Source organism: Hylobates moloch, unplaced genomic scaffold, assembly GCF_009828535.3.
Source record: "Hylobates moloch isolate HMO894 unplaced genomic scaffold, HMol_V3 SCAFFOLD_5, whole genome shotgun sequence".
In the NCBI taxonomy this organism is placed as follows: Eukaryota; Metazoa; Chordata; class Mammalia; order Primates; family Hylobatidae; genus Hylobates; species Hylobates moloch.
Genome location: NW_026652280.1, coordinates 16,767 through 34,967, shown reverse-complemented (window position 1 = coordinate 34,967; position 18,201 = coordinate 16,767). Strand labels below are relative to the sequence as shown.

At 49.4% G+C, this 18,201-nt stretch overlaps 1 protein-coding gene across 1 annotated transcript in view; it reads right to left on the bottom strand.

Annotated features, from left to right (window-relative positions):
• The window catches only part of PARD6G (par-6 family cell polarity regulator gamma), a 94,379-nt gene extending 87,270 nt beyond the window's left edge, over positions 1-7,109 (bottom strand). Inside the window, exon 1 of the mRNA XM_032152003.2 lies at positions 6,872-7,109. Within this exon, the coding sequence (XP_032007894.1) occupies positions 6,872-6,943 (72 nt within the window). The 5' untranslated portion in view covers positions 6,944-7,109. The remainder of the gene's footprint in view (positions 1-6,871) is intronic.
• Positions 7,110-18,201: the final 11,092 nt, after the last annotated feature.

Genomic DNA, 18,201 nt, shown 5'->3' with positions numbered 1-18,201 from the left:
CAAAATATTATCATCCCTCCTCAATAGTCCCCAAAAGTCCTAACTTGTTCCAGCATCAGCTCAAAAGTGCAAGTAGTTGTCCCTTTCCTCAAAAAGTAATTTTCTAAATTTGCTTAACAGACCATTTCTGAACCAGCAGCTGTCAGGAAAACCTACCTGTTTTTCATCTGAATTCGACCCAAGGAACACTGATTGTGTCCCTACTATAAACAAGGCACTGCTCTTCCCACCTCCAATGCTGAGCTCTTCCTTACACAGCACACCATTGAGAAACACGGCTAGGTTCTGAACTGGCCTCTGAAAACATGTGGGGAGGATTAAAGAGCCCTAAATAAGGACAAGTGGGGACTGGACCCTACCTGCTTCTGGGAGCTATGGAGACCTGGCCTAGAATCTCAAACCATCTCATACAGGCATCACTGTTGCTGATGCAGAGACTATCAGAGCAATTTCAGGGGAGACTCAGCACATTGGTCTTGCTGGGTGGTGGGATGACGGCTGCACCGGAAACCTCCGATTTCAAGGAGACGTGATGCTGTGGATTTGGTGATAGCTTGATTATCAAGACAAAGGACACTCCACCTCACCCAAATCTGCCCACTTACCTGACTGAACCTTCACTGGTGTTTTTAAGGCAGGGATGTTGCACGTTTTACCCCAGCACAAGCCCTATGCCTGACACAAAGTAGTTGCTCAGTAAATGAGTAAACAAATGTATGGATGAGATCAGACTTTGAAAGAACAGCTACTGAATAGAGGACTTCCCGTGAGGCCATGCAGCAAGAACCTTCTACAGTGATGCAAGAAAAATAAAACTTCTCCCACAAAACACAAGACTAACCCTCCCAGCCGTTTCTTGCAAGCTCCAGATTCAGACAGCTGAGGGAGTCTCACCCTATGCACGGTGAGCGGGGAATGTGTGCACCTGTGTCCCAGTTTGTATTTCAAAGCTCATTGGATCCTGAGGGGCATGAGCCCTCTTCCAGCAGCCATAGACAACTGGTGGTTCCCATTCTAGACTCTGGAGCTAGACTATCTGGGTTCCAACCCCTCTTATGAGCTTTATGAGCTTTATGACCTTGGGCAGGTCAGTGAAGCACCCTGTGACTCAGTTTCCTCTTCATCTGTATGGTGGGTGTGAAAAAGGAACCCATGTTACAGAATTGCGATGGGTATTAGTGAACTATCTGCAACTGCAATGTATTTAGGATGGTCCCTGGCACATATATACACATATATTGGAGGGGCATTAAGTAAATGTTATTAATACTTCAGAACACAACCTCTGCACAGCAGGCAACGTCCAGCCTGGGAGCTTCAGAGCAGGGCTGCAGGGTGTGTTGGGAAGAGGCTGGGGGCTACACAGGAGCATGTACCTCCCACGGCTCCCCAGGGTCATGGTGCAGTAGAAATTTTCCCAGAGGAAGTGGATTGGACATGTAAGCAGCCAGGTGAACAAGTCTAACCACCTGGGAGGTTCTGCTGCTGTCATGCCAGGCTCCCTTCTTGCTGCCTCTAAAGGTCATGGAGACCCCTTTATGGGAAAAGATCAGGATGCCTCTCCCGTTTGTACCAATTCTGGACATGATTCACAAACGCCAGAGCTTCTGAGACCTTGAATGGCTGCATTTCCCAATCCCTGATATTCCTTCATTTCCCTAAAATTAGGGCCTTCTATCTGAAATGCACGGGTCCTAGGCAAGGGCTCTACCCCCTGGCTAGCTGGGGTGCCCACCTGGAAGGCCATCAGAGTCTCCCAGGCCACAGACCTACAAGAAACTGGCAGCCTCTGGGGGCAGTGACACCATCAGTGCTCCCCAGGCTGACTCTGCACTTGGGTCCCTGGTAAGTCTCCCTAAGATGGGACTTCCCAAATCAAGTCACTGAACCTGTTTAAGCACAGACATGCACAAATACAACAAAACTAAAGTCTTAAAAGGGTGTAGCTGACACACACAGGTGAGTCAAACCATGTCCAGGCAATTCTTAACTGGCCCACAGGAGGCCAGTGTCAGCCGCCCAATGGGAGGCCTGGCCTCAGCTCCATCCCATCAGCTGTAGCACGTCACACAGCTGGAAGGGCATGTTCCTGCAGCACCATGGCCGCCAACGGCCTCAGCCAGCAGTAAGATCTTGGGGACCAGAGGAGATATACTAACACAAAACACTGCACGCCTGGCTGTTCCCAGGAGAACCTGGCCAGCCAGTGCATCAGCCAGCCCACCAACAGGCTCCTCATACCCTTGTCATCCTGGAGGGCCCAAGTTTAATGCCTGGGGGCAAGGTCACAGCACTCTCAGAGCCAGTCACCCTCAGCACCATCTGCACTGATGGGAAACATCACGAACAAGAAACTCCCATAACTTATTAACTCCGAAGAAAACGAACAGACAAAAAGGATTCAGGACAAAACCAGGCAGTTAAAAATAAATATACAAATAGCCAATAAATACGAAAATTTCAACTCTCTAATAACTTAAGAGATACAAATTAAAACAATGGAATCCCATTTCACTCATCTAATTGGGAAAGAATGAGAAAATGCCCAGTGCTAGGAGGAGGAAAGAAGAAAGGGATGGGGAGAAAGAGACAGATGAATGAAAAGATATGAAACAGCATCTACAAATTGGTAAAATAAACTTTCCAGAAGAAAAGTAGAAATATGTACTCAAAGCCTGTTAAAGTACATACCTTTCCTAGGCAATGTCACTTCCATGAATTTGTTCTAAAGATCAGTAAGAATTTTGCCTTTGTTTTAATATAATCAATAATCTTTATATATTTTATATGTGTATATTCTATATATAATCTTTATATAAAGACTTTAAGATATTATTTACAGCACTGTTTACTATGGAAAAAATTGGGATTAACTTAAGTTCTGGTTAGTCATGGTTTAGACATGAGCAGGAAGATGATGCAGTCTTTTTTGTTGTCTAAAAATGACATGAAAAAACACTTGCAATACATGATAAGTCAGAGGGGAAGCTGGCTACACCATGACATGCCTATTTGACCCAAATTCTGTAACACAAGAGTGCACGCATCATACATGCACACAGAAGACCAGAAGGCCAGAGGCAACATTTAACAGTGGCTCATCTTTGGACAGGAGAGCTACCAATGGTGTTTGCCCTCCTTTGTGCTTGGCTGTGGTTTCTAAATTTCCTACGATGACACTGTGTTTAGCTTAGAATCCAAAAAAGTCGCAACATTATTTGATAGGGAAGCACAAATGGGATGAAAACCTTCTCCCTCAGATATAATTAACACGACAGACAACCTGTGCCGAACATAACTGTGGCACCAGCATCATGACAAGTGCCAATAAGATGACCAGAAACACCAAGAAGGGGTCGGACAGAGAAAGCTTGGTCTGGCACAGGCATCCAGAATGACTTTGTAGAAGAGGGAGCTGTCTAAGAAGGTCCTCAGGATAGGGCAGATTCTCAGAGAAAGCATTTCAGGTAGGGGAAGCCACAAACTGGGGACATACAGGCCAAAGAAAGCATGGGCAGAGGGCATGAGCAGTGGGCCTTCTATGCTCAAGTCTGAAGGAACTCAGGGCTCTGGGCTGAGCACACTGCTGGGAGGCGGAATAAGCTGCGTTTCTCTGGATTTTTCAAGCTTATGCAGATGACAGTGGAACTGACGAAATACTAATGTAGTTAAAGGCGTTGCTAAGTTCATAGTGGCACCGTGTTGCTTGCTATCTTCTCCTTATATGAAAATTCATCTCCATTTACTGCCCCCTGTAAACCCCTTCCAATCTCAGCACTGGCTTTTCTGCTACATTCTAAGGTGGCCAAGGACTCTTGCTTTCCTCCACCTGAAAGACCCTAAACCTCTGCATAGCTCCTCCCTCCCCACTGCAGGTCCTGTGGAAGGAGAGGCAAAAGTCAAAGCTAAGTGGGAAAAAGGGTGGTCCTACGAACAGAACTAGGTAATCGGAAGTACATACTGCTGCTGGTTTGGTGAGGAACAGATGAATCACTGGAATTAAGGTAAAAATGTTTGGAGAAGTATAAGGGGCTGCAAAATGGGGAAGAGCCACCAGGTCAAGATCAAGATCATATGCCCCCTTGCGCACACACACCAGGATCCTGCCCCTAAGCACTGGGGACTGACCATCTGTGGCAAATGGTCAATGACAAAAATTCTGAGAGAACCTAAGGCAGTTTTCCAACCCAATATCTTAAAATGCCAAAGAATTCTGACCTGCAGTATTTAACTCAAAGTGCTCTTATATTCAATACATTTCATCTTGAGAGGTAAGCAGAAAAGGTATCATGCCCATTTTACAGATGAAATAACCGATGCTTGGAAAAGTTAAATAACTTGCCCAAAAGCTCACAAATGCAGTAGGTGGCAGAACTGAGGCTGGACTTAGCTCCCCAGATGCCATTTTCCCCACAAACCAAAGCATGGTGTTATGGTGCTACATTTAGGTTGTCATAAGGCTTTGCTGTTATTTTGACAACAGCGGCTCCCTATAGAGATAGATGCCATAGTAACAAATATTAACCATAAAGTGGGTAAGTGGGAAGCTGTGCACAGAAGGAAGAGCCACAGGGACCCTCTGGACAAGCAGTAAGTTCAGCCCCATTATGGTGGGGAGGGCACAACAGCAAGTCCGTAAGGCCCAGGTCAGTGTGGCCCTTCCAAGGACACCCAAGTTCAACCAAAACTCTGGCGCTGCCACTCACCTCCAGACAAGCATCTGCTGCATCTGAACTTGAATCCATGCTTGGGGTGTGAGGCAGCACCCCTTTTTTGCCAAGTGGAGCTGGCAGAAGTAGGCAGGCTGACACCCCAGGGAAGGCAGAGGCAGCCTCTGTAGTGCCAGCAGCCCAGGACTGCAGGATGAGGCCTGGTGGGGGCATGTCCTCCAGACCTACCCTGTGCCTGGTTGAGGCCTCTGATTCTCTGGAGCTATGTGTGTGAGGAGGTAGCCACCCTCTGCAGAGGGCCAATGAGCACAGAACTTCCCTGGTTAAACAGCTGCTGTGAAGGGCAGCAGGAAGGATCCTAGGATGAAAGGGGGAAACTGCTCTGCACCTTGATTGTGTTGGTGGTCACAGAACCGCACAGACCTAGGCGTACACGAATGAGCGTGTTACGCTGGTGAGACCCGATAAGGTCTGTGTCCACAATAGGACAGCGTGCTAGTCACACGAGATGCCACCATCAGGGAGGCTGAGCAAAGGCTCAGAGGCTGAGAACATTGACCTCTATATTCTCTCTCACGGCTACTTGTGAATGTACAATAATCTCAAAATAAAAAGTTAATTAAGATTACATACCACACGTGCTTATTGGCTACTGTACTAGATAGTACAGCTCCAGAGACCTGTGTTCCCACTGAGCTAAAGAAACCTCCCGCCCATGCTTGTGGGCTCTTCCCCTCACCTAACCCACAGCTGGCACACTTGATTTGGGGGAGCTGGGGGCACTCTTGTGCTCCAGAGAAGATGGGTGTGGGGCCGAGGTCATGGGGCAAGGGTAAGGACAGGATCTTATGATAAATGAGGGATTCATTAAAAGACCGTGTACCCCTAAGTAAAGAAGGATCCTGCAACTCACTGTAGCAGGCTGGAGAGGCGGCCATGCTGTTGCTGGGACACCTCCCCCCTCAATCCTCTGCAGACACCCTGGAAACCCTACTCCAAAGGTCAGAGCAGCACAGCGAGAGGGGGCTGTTAGACTTGCCTCCCCAGAGACAGGGGAGGGAACACCCGCCCTGCGCCCAAGATAGGCACACAGTTGGGGGTGCGGGCTCCCACTCTGCCGTTAGGAGCCTTTCCCACAACTCTGAGAACCGGGGTGCGAAGAAAGAAAGGGCGAAAGGGCCGCTCAACTCCTAGAGAGTAGCCAGCGAAAGACTCGAGGGGCCGCCTCCTGCAGGACCCCGAACAACTGCAGCACCTCCTCAGCCCGCGGGGTCCACCAAGGAGACCCTCACAAACAATAGCATCTGCGGCAAAGGAACCACCCCCGCAAAGGGCAGAAGCGCCAGATCCTACCAGCCAATTACCCAGACGCGCATCGCGACCCGCAAGTTCGGGCACGCTCCGCCCGGGCGCAGGCAGCGGGAGGGGCCGGGCACGCCCGTGGGGGTGGTCTGGGTACGGGTCTGATCCGGGGGCGCGCTCGGGAGGGGTCTGGGTCTGAGCCGGGGGCGCGCCCGGGGGAGTGGGCTGGGTCTGGGGTGGGGACGCGCCCGTGGGGGTGGGGTGGGGTGTCTGGCCCCGGGACGCGCCCGGGGAGGCGTGGTCTCGGTCTGGGCCGGGGGAGAGCCGGGTGCGTGCTCTGGGTCTGCGCCGGGGAGCGCGCCTGGTGCCTGGATGTTTGGTACCGAGCGGGTGGGGGACGCCGGGCTCGGAGCCGGCGGCAAGTCTCCTCCTGGCCGGTAACAAGCCTCCTTTGCAGCCTTGAAGGCGCCTTGGCCAGGGCCATCCCACGGCCCGGGCCCCCAGAGTCCCCCCCACGGCCCCGAATCCGAGCAGCCCCTGGCCCTCAATTCGCCCCGGAAAGGCCGCCCTCCCCTCCAATGTGTGGCGCGCCCCGATCTCCTCTCGCTCGTGGAACAAAAGAGCAGCTCCCGCGGAGCGGGTCCAGAGTCTGCACGGACTGTCCGACGGCCCTCGGCCCTCTGAGCGCCGCGGCTGCCGGGCTTTGTGTCCGCGCGGGGGGCGGGAAGGACGGCCGGGGTCCCCAGTGCGCGTCCCGCGGAGCGGCGCGCGGCGCCCGAACTCGAAAGTTGTCGCCGGCGCCTGTCGCCTCCACGCCGCCCCAGTCCCCCTCCGCGGGGCGCCCCATTCATTAGCCAGGAGACTGGGCGCAGGGCCGCCGGGGCGGGCGGGGGGCTTACCTTGCTCTTGACTTCCACTGCGCTGCAATCGTAGAATCGCAAGGTCTGAGACTTGTGAAAACTCCGGTTCATGGTTTCGGCCCCGGTCAGCCTCGCAGTCGCCCTCGCTCCTCAGGGGCCGCAGAAAGACTCCCGGGGGCGGCGCCCCCAGGCCCCGGCCCCGGCCCCGGCCCGCGCTCGCTTGGCCGGCGGGCTGCTGCCGGTGCTGCGGGCCCGAGCTGGGCTGGCCGCGCGCCTCAGGGACTCCAGGGGCCGCGCGCGGGAGGAGCACAGTGGACGCCGGCGCGCGCCGCCCCACCTCCCGGCGCCCGCGCCCGCGCCCCGCCCCCGAGCGCCGGAGGACCCGCCCATAGCCCCGCCCACAGCCCCGCCCCGCGCTCCGGAGGACCCGCCACGCCACGCCCCCACGCTGCAGCTCCGCGTCGGATCGCCAGTGGGTGCGCGCCCTCTTGTCCACAATCCCAGAGCCTGGGGAACGGAGCATCGCGGCCAGCCCAAGGCGTCTCGTTTTGATTGCCTCCACCGAGCAACCTAGGATAGGGATTGATTTTTGCTATTGTTTTGGGTAATATTCAAGAGAAGAATGCTAACGAGAACCACTGGGGACCTGATCCCAAAAGGCATCACCTGTCAGTACTAATTGTCAAGTTGTTGATGGCCTGGGAGAAGGGTTTTATCAAATAGGCTTAGAGCAGCCTGGCCAATACGGTGAAACCCTAGCTCTACTAAAACTACAAAATTAGCCGGGTGTGGTGGGGGGTGCCTGTAATCCCAGCTACTGGGGAGGCTGAGACAGGAGAATCGCTTGAACCTGGGAGGCGGAGGCTGCAGTGAGCCGAGATCGCGTCACTGCACTCCAGCCTGGGAGACAGAGCGAGACTCCGTCTCAAAAAATGAAAAATAAAAATAAAGGCTTAGAGGGCTTTATTAGATAGCCTATCTCTAGGGAGAGGATCAGAAGCACCTGCCTGATGCGAAAGGAGACTTTTTCTAAGCAGCTAGAAAAAGATAACCTGTTAAGACAGAGAATCAATTACTAGCAGCATCAATGAATATTTACCAATCAAGAAGCCTCTGAAACAGGGGCTTGCTGAAACCAAAGATACAGTCCTTGCCCTTGAGGAATTTGTGATGAAGTTCAGAAGACAAGACAGTTTTTCAAAAATCATTGTAAAGTATACTATGAATTGTAATTTACAAGCCATATAATTATAAATCTCACCATACATTCATTGCAAAAGAAACCTGCAGAATCTAAAGAAGTGAAAAAACCTGTAAAAATTACCTATAGTGATGCTACTCAGCAATCAACTGTATTAAGCTTTGGTGTATTTTATTTTTACTTATTTTCCTGCATATATATTTGTATATTTTACAAAATTGTGACCATGCTGTTTATCTCATTTTACAACTTGCACTGTTCACCTTATGCTATATAATGAACTTTTTTTCCTTCTAAAAACAGGATCTTGCTGTGTCGCCCATGTTGTAGTGCAATGCCGCAATCACAGCTCACTGCAGCCTCAAACTCCTCGGCTCAAGCAATCCTTCCACCTCAGCCTCTTGAGTAGCTAGGACCACAGATTTGTGCCACCACACAGACTAATTTTATTTTTATTTTTGTTTTTTGTAAAGATGGGGGTTTCTCTATGTTGTCCAGGCTTGTCTCAAACTCCTGGCCTCAAGCAATGCTTCCACCTCTGCCTCCCAGTTGTGAGCCACTACACTCAGCCAGAACAGTTTTATTAAATGTTCTTAGAGACGATGTTTTCTAAAAGGTGCTTATATGAATATAGGCATAATTTATAATCATTTTCATTATTGTTGGATATTTAAGATGTTTCCACTGTTTAGCTTTTATATCATACTGTTTTAAAAATTTGCTTATATTCAATGTTTTAAATTGACTTCTAAAATTAGAACTACTAGGCCACAAACTACACACCTCTAAAGTCTTTAACACAAATTACTTTCATAGAAATCTGATTTTCCTTTATTTTTGCTAAGTATTTACCCTGTTATATGCTGGGACTTAGTGCCAGGGAGTACCATTACAAAGCCACTCAGTTATAATCACTGCCCTTTAGAGAAATGCTAGGCTGGCCAGAGGACCGGATATGTAAACAGAGTTCCAAAACAAGGCACGTGCGCAGGAAGTAAGCAAGCAAACAAAAAATGCCGAGAGACACACACTTGGCAAGCAGACTGTGGATAGAGGTGCTGACATTCTTTCAAGGGAAATTTCCTAAACTGAATGCAAATTTGGATTTGAGAAAAGTCACAGGCTCGATGCTGACTGCAAGTTGCCCATTACAGTGGGCAACATTGTTTTGTGGTTAGAAGAGGCTCAGTAATATCCTGAGGGAGAAGCTCCAACTGACACATTTTAAGAAATGCAGGGACAAAGGACTATGTGGAGGAATGAACAGCATTGTAGGCAATGAAGGTGGGAGTGGGGTCCACCCAGCAAGCTCGGGGCTTTGGAGTGGGAAGACGCCTTTTAAAGGAAAGGCTGGAAGGCTACAGAATTTCAAGTAGCCCTAGACTTGGCTTCTGGACCAGGTTGAGGAGAGTGAGATCATTTTGTCAATACCTATGGCTCAGAGTGTGGTATAAGGCCCCAAATCTGCTCCACCTGGCACTTGTTAGCAACACCCCACCCCAGACCCACTGAATCAGAATCTGCACTTGAACAAGATCCCCAGGTGATTCATGTCCACACTGAAGTTTGAGAGGTGCTGCTCCTTTATCTTAATCATCTGTTGCTGCACAGTTCTTGATTGGCATGATCTGCAGGCAAAAGCAGGAAGAAAGGGTGGGAAAGCTTGCTGTTGCATGTGGAGCCTGAGTTTCCAGCTGAGACTTGAACTGGATTTGCCAGGGCTTTGAGCTCTAGGTTGAGTCGGGTATAGACCAAAAAAAATTAACTGAGCCTTCAGCTGGAAAGGCTTTTACACAGTACAGCAGCGAGATTGGAAAAAACAAAAACCCTCTCCTACCAGACATAGTGGCTCACACCTGTAATCCCAACACACTGGGAGGCTGAGGCTGGAGGATTGCTTGAGGCCAGGAGTTTGAGACTAGCCTAGGCAACATGGTGAAACCCTGTCTCTCCAAAAAATAAAAAAAAAATTAGCTGGTCATGGTGGGACACACCTACAGTCCCGGCTACTCAGGAGGCCAAGGTGGGAGAATTGCTTGAGCCCAGGAGGTCGAGGCTGCAGTGGGCTATAATTGTGCCACTGCACTCCAGCCTGGGTGACAGAGAGAGACCTCATCTAAGCAAAAAGAAGGGAGGGAGGGAGGAAAAGGAAAAGAAAGAGAAAGAAAGAGAAAAGAAAGGAGAGAGAGAAAAGACTCCTCAGATCCTGGCCTGATAGCCTGCCTTTTCACACAACCAGGGGGTCATGGGAGCCTCTAAGAGGCTGACTTGTTTCAGACAGAAAATGAGAGAGAAAATAGGAATGGGTAGGGGTTACATCTTCCTCAAATCACGGCTTCTAAGAACCCATCTAATAACTGAACCATCAGGAGCAAAAAGGAAGTATGTTGTGGACCCAGTAAAATGTATTCCTTGACCGGGTGCAGTGGCTCACGCCTGTAATCCTAGCACTTTGGAAGGCCAAGAGGGGCAGATTGTTTGAGACTGGGGAGGCTGAGGTGGGAGGATTTCTTGAGACTGGAAGGTCGAGTGTGTGGTGAGCTGTGATCATGCCACTGCACTCCAGGGCATAGCAGAGCGAGACCCTGTTGAAAAAAAGATGAGAGCAGGTTCTTCTATGATGAGAGCAGGCTCTTTTGTGATTGAACATTTGTTACTGATATACATGTCCTAAGAAAACATTCTCTAAGATAATTTTGTTGGGTAATAGGAAAGCATCGCTGTAACATTTAAACAAGCTGGGTGTTGCATTTGCAATGCATTCTAATATATTTTCGGATGAGGCAGGAGAAGAACTGATATTCGATTGAAATAAGGAAATGGCAGAGTAGTTATGCCTCATTATCACCTGATTCTCATCTAAAGGCATCCCTTCTTTTTACCCTTTACTCTTCCCCTGCTGAAAGAGGCCTCTTCTGCCTTTTTTTAAAATTTTCATTTTTGAGATGGAGTTTCATTCTTGTTGCCCAGGCTGGGGTGCAATGGCACGTTCTTGGCCCACTGCAACCTCCGCCTTCCGAGTTCAAGCGATTCTCCTGCCTCAGCCTCCCAGATAGCTAGGACTATAGGCATGTGCCACCATGCCTGGCTAATTTTGTATTTTTAGTAGAGACAGGGTTTCACCTTGTTGTCCATGCTGATCTCGAATTCCTGACCTCAGGTGATCCACTCGCCTCGGCCTCCCAAAGTGCTGGGATTACAGGTGTGAGCCACCGTGCCTGGCCTCTTCTGCCTTTTTGATGCAGTAATATCTTGACTCTCCATGGAAGCTTCATGCCCAAACTTACTTACCAGTAGCTCTTTCAGCAGATGGCACTGTCAGGCAGAATAGAATGAATTCCCTGCATTCCAGAGCCATGTGGATGTCATTGCTCGCATCTGCCCACATCCTACAAAATGGCCCTGGTTGCATCCCTAGATTGGTGCAAAGGGCTCCCTCCTCAACCAGCTTGCAGTGTGACCTGCACATCCATCCCCAGGTGGAAGACAAAAGGCAAGTGGTAAACCTTACCCAGCTGTCTCTGACTTTGCATTAAAACTCTGGGACACTTTTACAAAATACAAATAAAAGCACCTAGAACATGAAGCACAGTCTTTGTTCCAAGTATTACACTAAGCATGGATTAGAGTCTCAGGATCTGTTTTAAAAAGAGTCAATCCGTAAAGCTTTTCACTGACTTGGTGAATGTATCAGAATGTGATTTTATGGTAGAAAAGCGTTGTCAGTTTTCAGCCACACAGCATCCATTCATCAGCATGATTCATCTCCTGGTGCACACTCCCAAAGCATTTCAGAGGTTCAAAGTAGTTGCAGGCCCTATTGGATTTCCTATTAGAAGAAACCGTATGCTTTTCCTCTTGTCTATTTCAACATGGTTTCTTGGTGGTCCAGTTTACGGCCATCTCCAAGATAATGTCTCTGATTCATCAAATTCTGCCATGGTGCCGGCCTGTACTGGGCCCTGGCAATACAAACATTAAGGAAGCACTCATGTCTTCTGGCCCTGAGGTCTTAGCCAAAACAAGAATCCTGAAGCCAGGCGTGAAGAGTTCATTCACTCTAAATGGATATACATCAACTCCTTATTCTTAGCTACGTGGGGAAATCTTCCCGGAAGATGGTGCTTGATCACTCAAGTTGTAAAACCAACAGCATCACACAGAAGGCAGTGAACAAGCAACTTCCTGGAGCCACCCTTAGCCCCAAAGGAAGACAAGGGTTTGGATTCAGACAGTACCCAGCTTGATATGTAGTCTCCTCTGTCCTCAATATGTGCCTAATGTAATTGTTCTAGAGCATCCCACAAAAACCCCAAATAATGCCAACCGGCCCAAGGACAAACTGGGAAGCCCTCTGGGCTCCCTCAGACGACCTTGATCCAGTCTCTCAGTCTCCTGGTTCATGTCCCAGTCTCTGTACCTCTGCATGCCCTTCTGATATCTTCTTCTTGTTGATCTTGATCTCCCAATTTTACTGCCAAGAGTAACTGCCTGGACTTTCACTCCCTGCTAAACACTAACATCCCTGTGACCTCTAGGGGTGAGAAAGTCCTAGAATTCCAGGTCCTCTTCTTCTCTTTCCTGCCTACACATATCCACAGATTCTCGGACACGGTCTCAAGTACTCTTTTGGGTCACTGGTCACCAAGACTCGACGTGTGCAACGCGGACAGAGCTCATCGCTTCTGACCTTGCTCCTCTCTCCCCAAACTTCTCCGGAGGCGTCTGTCTCCACCTTCATAAACATCATCGCTCAGTCACCTACTCCAGGAAAGGTCATTCTGGACTGTCTTCCTGCTGGACTGCCTGTCTCCCAGCCCCACCTCAGGCAGCTCGGGTCACCCAGTCCCTCCTGTAGACCGTCTCTTCCAGGCATGTGTCAGGGCTGCTGGTCCCCTGTGGTCTGTGAAGCCCACCACTTGCCTTTTCCTGTCTGCAGCCTGGCCCCAATCCTCCCAGTGACCTGGGGGCCTTTCTGCGTGTGGTGGTCTCAAGGGCCTGTCTTTGAGCAGGCAGCCTCTTTGGCTGGACCTCTGGTGCCCTTTTCTGCCTAGCTAACTTCTCCTCCCGCAGGCCTGGGGCTTCCATCCAAGGACTGCTTGTCTGTGCATGGCTCTATCATTGCATTCTCACTCTGGGGAGGGGGACTTGCTTACTTTTTGTCTTCTCCATCGGATGGCCACTTGAGGACGTAGGTTTAGCATTTAATCTCTGTATCCCTGATTTTTCTTTTTAAGGGGCACTCGTCCAGGTTTCTTACTTTTGTATTTCTCGTAATCTTTGTAGCCGTTCCTCTTTGTTTCTGTAGAATAAACCCCTATAAGTGGCACTGGTGGATCACAAGGAAGGCACATTGATTTCTGAAATGTACCACTGAATTGCCTTCAAAAACATTGTTCTAAGCTGTACTCCCACTAGCAGGAATGGGGGATCCCAGGCACCCCTTCTTGATGTGACTCTGATAGCCCCATGTGGTGTGGGGTGGGGATGGGGATGGAGATGGGTGTGGCCTCTCTGTGGGCGTGGCCTCTCCTCTGTGGGTGTGGCCTCCCTGTGGGCATGGTCTAACTCCACCTCAGGTGTTCCTTGTGCCCTGCTGTCCTGCTTGGCAAAGTATGGAGAAACTTGCTGGCCGACTACTCACCCAGCTGTTAAAGCCCTGTCTCCTTCTTTGGCCCTCATCCTGTGAAGTGGCGGCACTGCCTCTCACAGGGAGGTCACCGAGCCGTCTCAGGAGAGTGATGCTCTGAGGGAGGAATGTGAATGGGAGCTGAAGGGAGAGGCATGGGGGTCGGCAGGCAGCATGAGCCCCAGCTGTGCCCTGGACAGGAGGGCTCTGTGAGTGTATTTGACGGCTGGGTGATGTTTGCCCCACATGCCTTCACGTATGTGAGGTTGTTGGAAGGATAGGCTCCCTGCCTGGGGTAACTAGGTCTGAGGGTCTTTTGAAGGGGGTTGGGGTCTTTTGAAGGAGGTCATGTGAGTGCAGGGCAGGGGGGTGGAGGGTGGGGAGTGGGCATCGGACCTGGTCCCCTTTGAAATTAGTGAGACATGAGTAGGAAAGCAGGAACTTGCTCTGGCTGGCCAGCCCTTGGTGTGAGATAGGGTCAGCAGATGTGGGTAGTGGGGACCTCTGTGGATGAAGGGTGTTTACCTGTAGGAGGCACTCACCAATCTATCAAAGGCTTCTCTATGCCACTCACTGTGAGGTGCAGGATGGGGATTGATCTGGGTCCAGCTCTCCTGGGCCTGTTTCAAGACCTTGAGGGAGGCAGTGTTCAGAGACACCTGCAAATAGAACTTTCCTGATTAGAGTGGTATGTTGGATACTGTGATTTTCCCCTGATGTCCATTTCTCCCCTTTTTAGAAATGGAGTGTCTCCATCTTCCTCAATTTTAGCGAGGTCCATCTCACAGCCTCCCTTGCAGCTAGATGTTACCGCCCAAACAAGCTCTGGCCAATGAACCTAAGTGGAAATGATGATCTACCCATTACCCGCCACCCACCTTGCCACTGCCTGTTGGCCTAGGAGTGGCAAGCAGTGGATCTTTGGCCCTGGGCCGGAAGCTGTGGGTTGGGGATAGCAGAGTGGCCCTGTCAGCCCAGGAGAATTCTTTCAGCCTGGACAGCGAGTGTGTTTGGAGCTTTCAGCTGCTTCATTTTAGTTGTGCTGTATCCAAAACTAGTAACTGAAGCCATGTGTGTTCTCAAGTTCCCCATGGGTATGCCTCTGGAATGAAAAGATTTACGAAGGACAGATTGGAGGCTGTAGAACCTTCAATGTGCAGGGCAGCAAAGGCTGTAATGACTCAAGTTCTAGATAGCACAGGTATTCGGTGGTAATTAGGTGGGGTGTGTATTAAGACTGCATTTATGCAGCAAGCACATTGCAGTTGCTTAATTGTGTTTATTTGGGTTTGTGTGCCTGAAGGGCTGATGGAGATTAAAGTGGGACTGGGGCGAGGGTACTGTGACACAGCCCTTTTCCACTAGAATAGAAAAGGAGGGGAGTTAGAGTCATAACTTCTTCCATTTCTCTAAGAGCTTTAAGGTTACAAAGTGCTCTCATATGCAAAACTTCATCTGATACATACACAGAAATCCCATGAAGTATACGGGGTATTAGTGCATTCATTTAGAGGGCTCTTCGGTGGAAGATGTTAATAAACTGCCCAGGTACCATGGTTCAGCAGAGCATTTTCCATTGCTGGGGCCCTTAGAGATCCCCAGGATTTATCTCAGAGTGCCCATAATGGGCAGGGAAAATCTGGGAACAGTTTCCAACAAAGCAAATACCTCTTTGTCCATCACAAAACACACTCTCAACTTATTCATCAATGTGGCACTGGGGTCCTTAATGAGTGGCAGGCAGAGGTAATGACAGTGAGCAAATAGCCCAAGGACTACTTGAGCTAAAAGCAACAAAGGAACCAAACGCTTTGACTTTCTGACCAAACCCAGTTCCCAGCTGAAGCTGGTCTCATGCAAGTGTGCTTGCCTGAGTGATCTCATGTCCTGTGAAGGCTCTGCCAAGGAGGGATGGTGGCTAGGGTCAGGCCTCCTTAAGAGGGGTCCTGGATCCCAGCACTTTGAGAGGCCAGGGTGGGAGGATCGCTGGAGCCCAGAAGTTTCGGACCAGCCTTGGCAACATAGAGGGACCCTGTCTCTGCAGAAAAAAAATATATATATAATTTTTTTAAAGAAATAGCAGAGCATGGTGGCATGCGCATTTAGTCCCAGCTACTCAAGAAACAGAAGTGGAAGGATCGCCTGAGCACAGAAAGTCCAACCTGCAGTGAGCTGTGATGGTACCACGATGCTCCATCCTGGGCAAGAGAGTGAGATCCTGTCTCAAATCATCAATCAATCAATCAATCAATAAAGAGGCGTTGGAGAAAGCCACAAAAGACTTTAACACTTTAGTTGTGTTTTGAGTACTTAAGTCCAACATACAAAGGGATATAAATTATCTTCACAATTATGATTTTCTTTCTTTTCTTTCTTTCTCTTTCTTTCTTTTCTTTCTTTCTTTTTCTTTCTTTCTTTCTCTTCCTCCCTCCCTTCCTTCCTTCCTTCTTCTTTCCTTTCTCTCTCTCTCTTTTTCTTTCTTTCTTTCTTTTTCTTTCTTTCTTTCTTTCTCTTTCTTTTTTTTATTTTTTTTGAGACAGATCCTCACTTCTTGACCCAAACTGGAGTACAATGGCACGATCTTGGCTCACCGCACCCTCTGCCTCCCTGGTTCAAGCAATTCTCCTACCTCAGCTTCTCCAGTAGCTGAGATTACAGGCATGTGCCACCATGCCCAGCTCATTTTTGTATTTTTAGTAGAGATGAGGTTACACCCTGTTGACCAGGCTGGTCTCTTTTGTATTTTTAGTAGAGATGAGGTTACACCCTGTTGACCAGGCTGGTCTCAAACTCCTGACCTCAACTGATCCACCCGCCTCAGCCTCCCAAGGTGCTGGGGTTAAAGGTGTGAGCCTCTGTGCCCAGCCATGATTTTCTTTTCTTGTCCTGATTTCCCATTATAATGACAGTGGATGTCACAGCTGTGGATGCTCCCTTGGAGCCTTGTTAGTCCTGTCTTCCTGCTCCTCTGTAGACAGCATGGCCGCAGCCTGTGTCACACCCAGGGTGAGATGGTGGTCGGTGCTTTTCGGGTGAATACGTCCTTTCATTCCATGGCTGGAGTGAGGGCTCCGGTTCCAGACTGGGTTCAGGTAAAAATTCTTAGAAGTTACAGTTAGGGTAAGAGTCAGGGCGGGGATGATGCTTAGGTCTCAGCTGATAGGTGTTAAAAATAGGAGTTAAATGGTAGAGTTTGGATTCCCAACTGGGTTTTGGAAAATATTAACTGTAGGGTCCAGCCCCATAGGGTCAGTGGGTTTCTCCCTGTGTGCAGAGACAAGAGAGCATAGAAATAAAGACACAAGACAAAGAGATAAAAGAAAAGACAGCTGGGCCCGGGAGACCACTACCACCAAGGCGTGGAGACCGGTAGTGGCCCCGAATGCCAGGCTGTGCTGATATTTATTGGATACAAGACAAAGGGGCGGGATAAGGAGTGTGAGCCATCTCCAATCATAGGTAAGGCCACATGGGTCACATGTCCACTGCACAGGGGGCCCTTCCCTGCCTGGCAGCCAAGGCAGAGAGAGAGAGGAGAAGGAGAGAAACAGCTTACATTATTATTTCTGCTTATCAGAGACTTTTAGTACTTTCACTAATTTGCTACTGCTAACTAAATGGCAGAGCCAGGTGTACAAGATGGAACATGAAGGCGTACTAGGAGCGTGACCACTGAAGCACAGCATCACAGGGAGACGGTTAGGCCTCCGAATAACTGCGGGTGGGCCTGACATCCACAAGAGGTGGAGGAGTAGAGTATTATCTAAACTCCCCTGGGGAAAGGGAGAGTCCCTTTCCCGGTCTGCTAAGTAGCAGGTGTTTTTCCTTGACACCAAGGCTATTGCTAGACCACGGTCCGCTTGGCAACGGGCGTCTTCCCAGATGCTGGTGTCACCGCTAGACCAAGGAGCCCTCTGGTGGCCCTGTCTGGGCATAACAGAAGGCTCACACTCTTCTGGTCACTTCTCATGTCTCCTCAGCTCCTATCTCTGTATGGCCTGGCTTTTCCTAGGTTATGATTATAGAGCAAGGATTATTATAATATTGGAATAAAGAGTAATTGCTACCAACTAATGATTAATGATATTCATATATAATCATATCTGAGATCTATACCTGGTATAACTATTCTTGTTTTATATTTTATTGTACTGGAACAGCTCGTGTCCTTGGTCTCTTGCCTCGGCAACTGGGTGTCTTGCCTCCCACAATTAACACTTTGTATTAGATGTCAGATTAGAGTTATGGATTAGGGTTATATGTTAGGGTTAGGGGTTACGGTTAGCGGTTAAGATTCAGTTGAGGTTTAGGCTTCACAGTGAGGGTGAGGGTTAGGGTTAGGGTTGGGTCAGGGGTTAGGGTTAGGGTTAGGATCAAGGATTAGGGTTAGGGTCAAGGGTTATGGTCAAGGGTTAGGTTAGGGTTACCGTTCGGGTTAAGTGTTAGGGTTAAGGTCAGGGTCAGGGTCTGGGTGAGGGTCAGGGTCCCGGTGAGGGTTAGGGGTTAGGGGTTAGGGTTAGGGGTTAGGGGTTAGGGTTA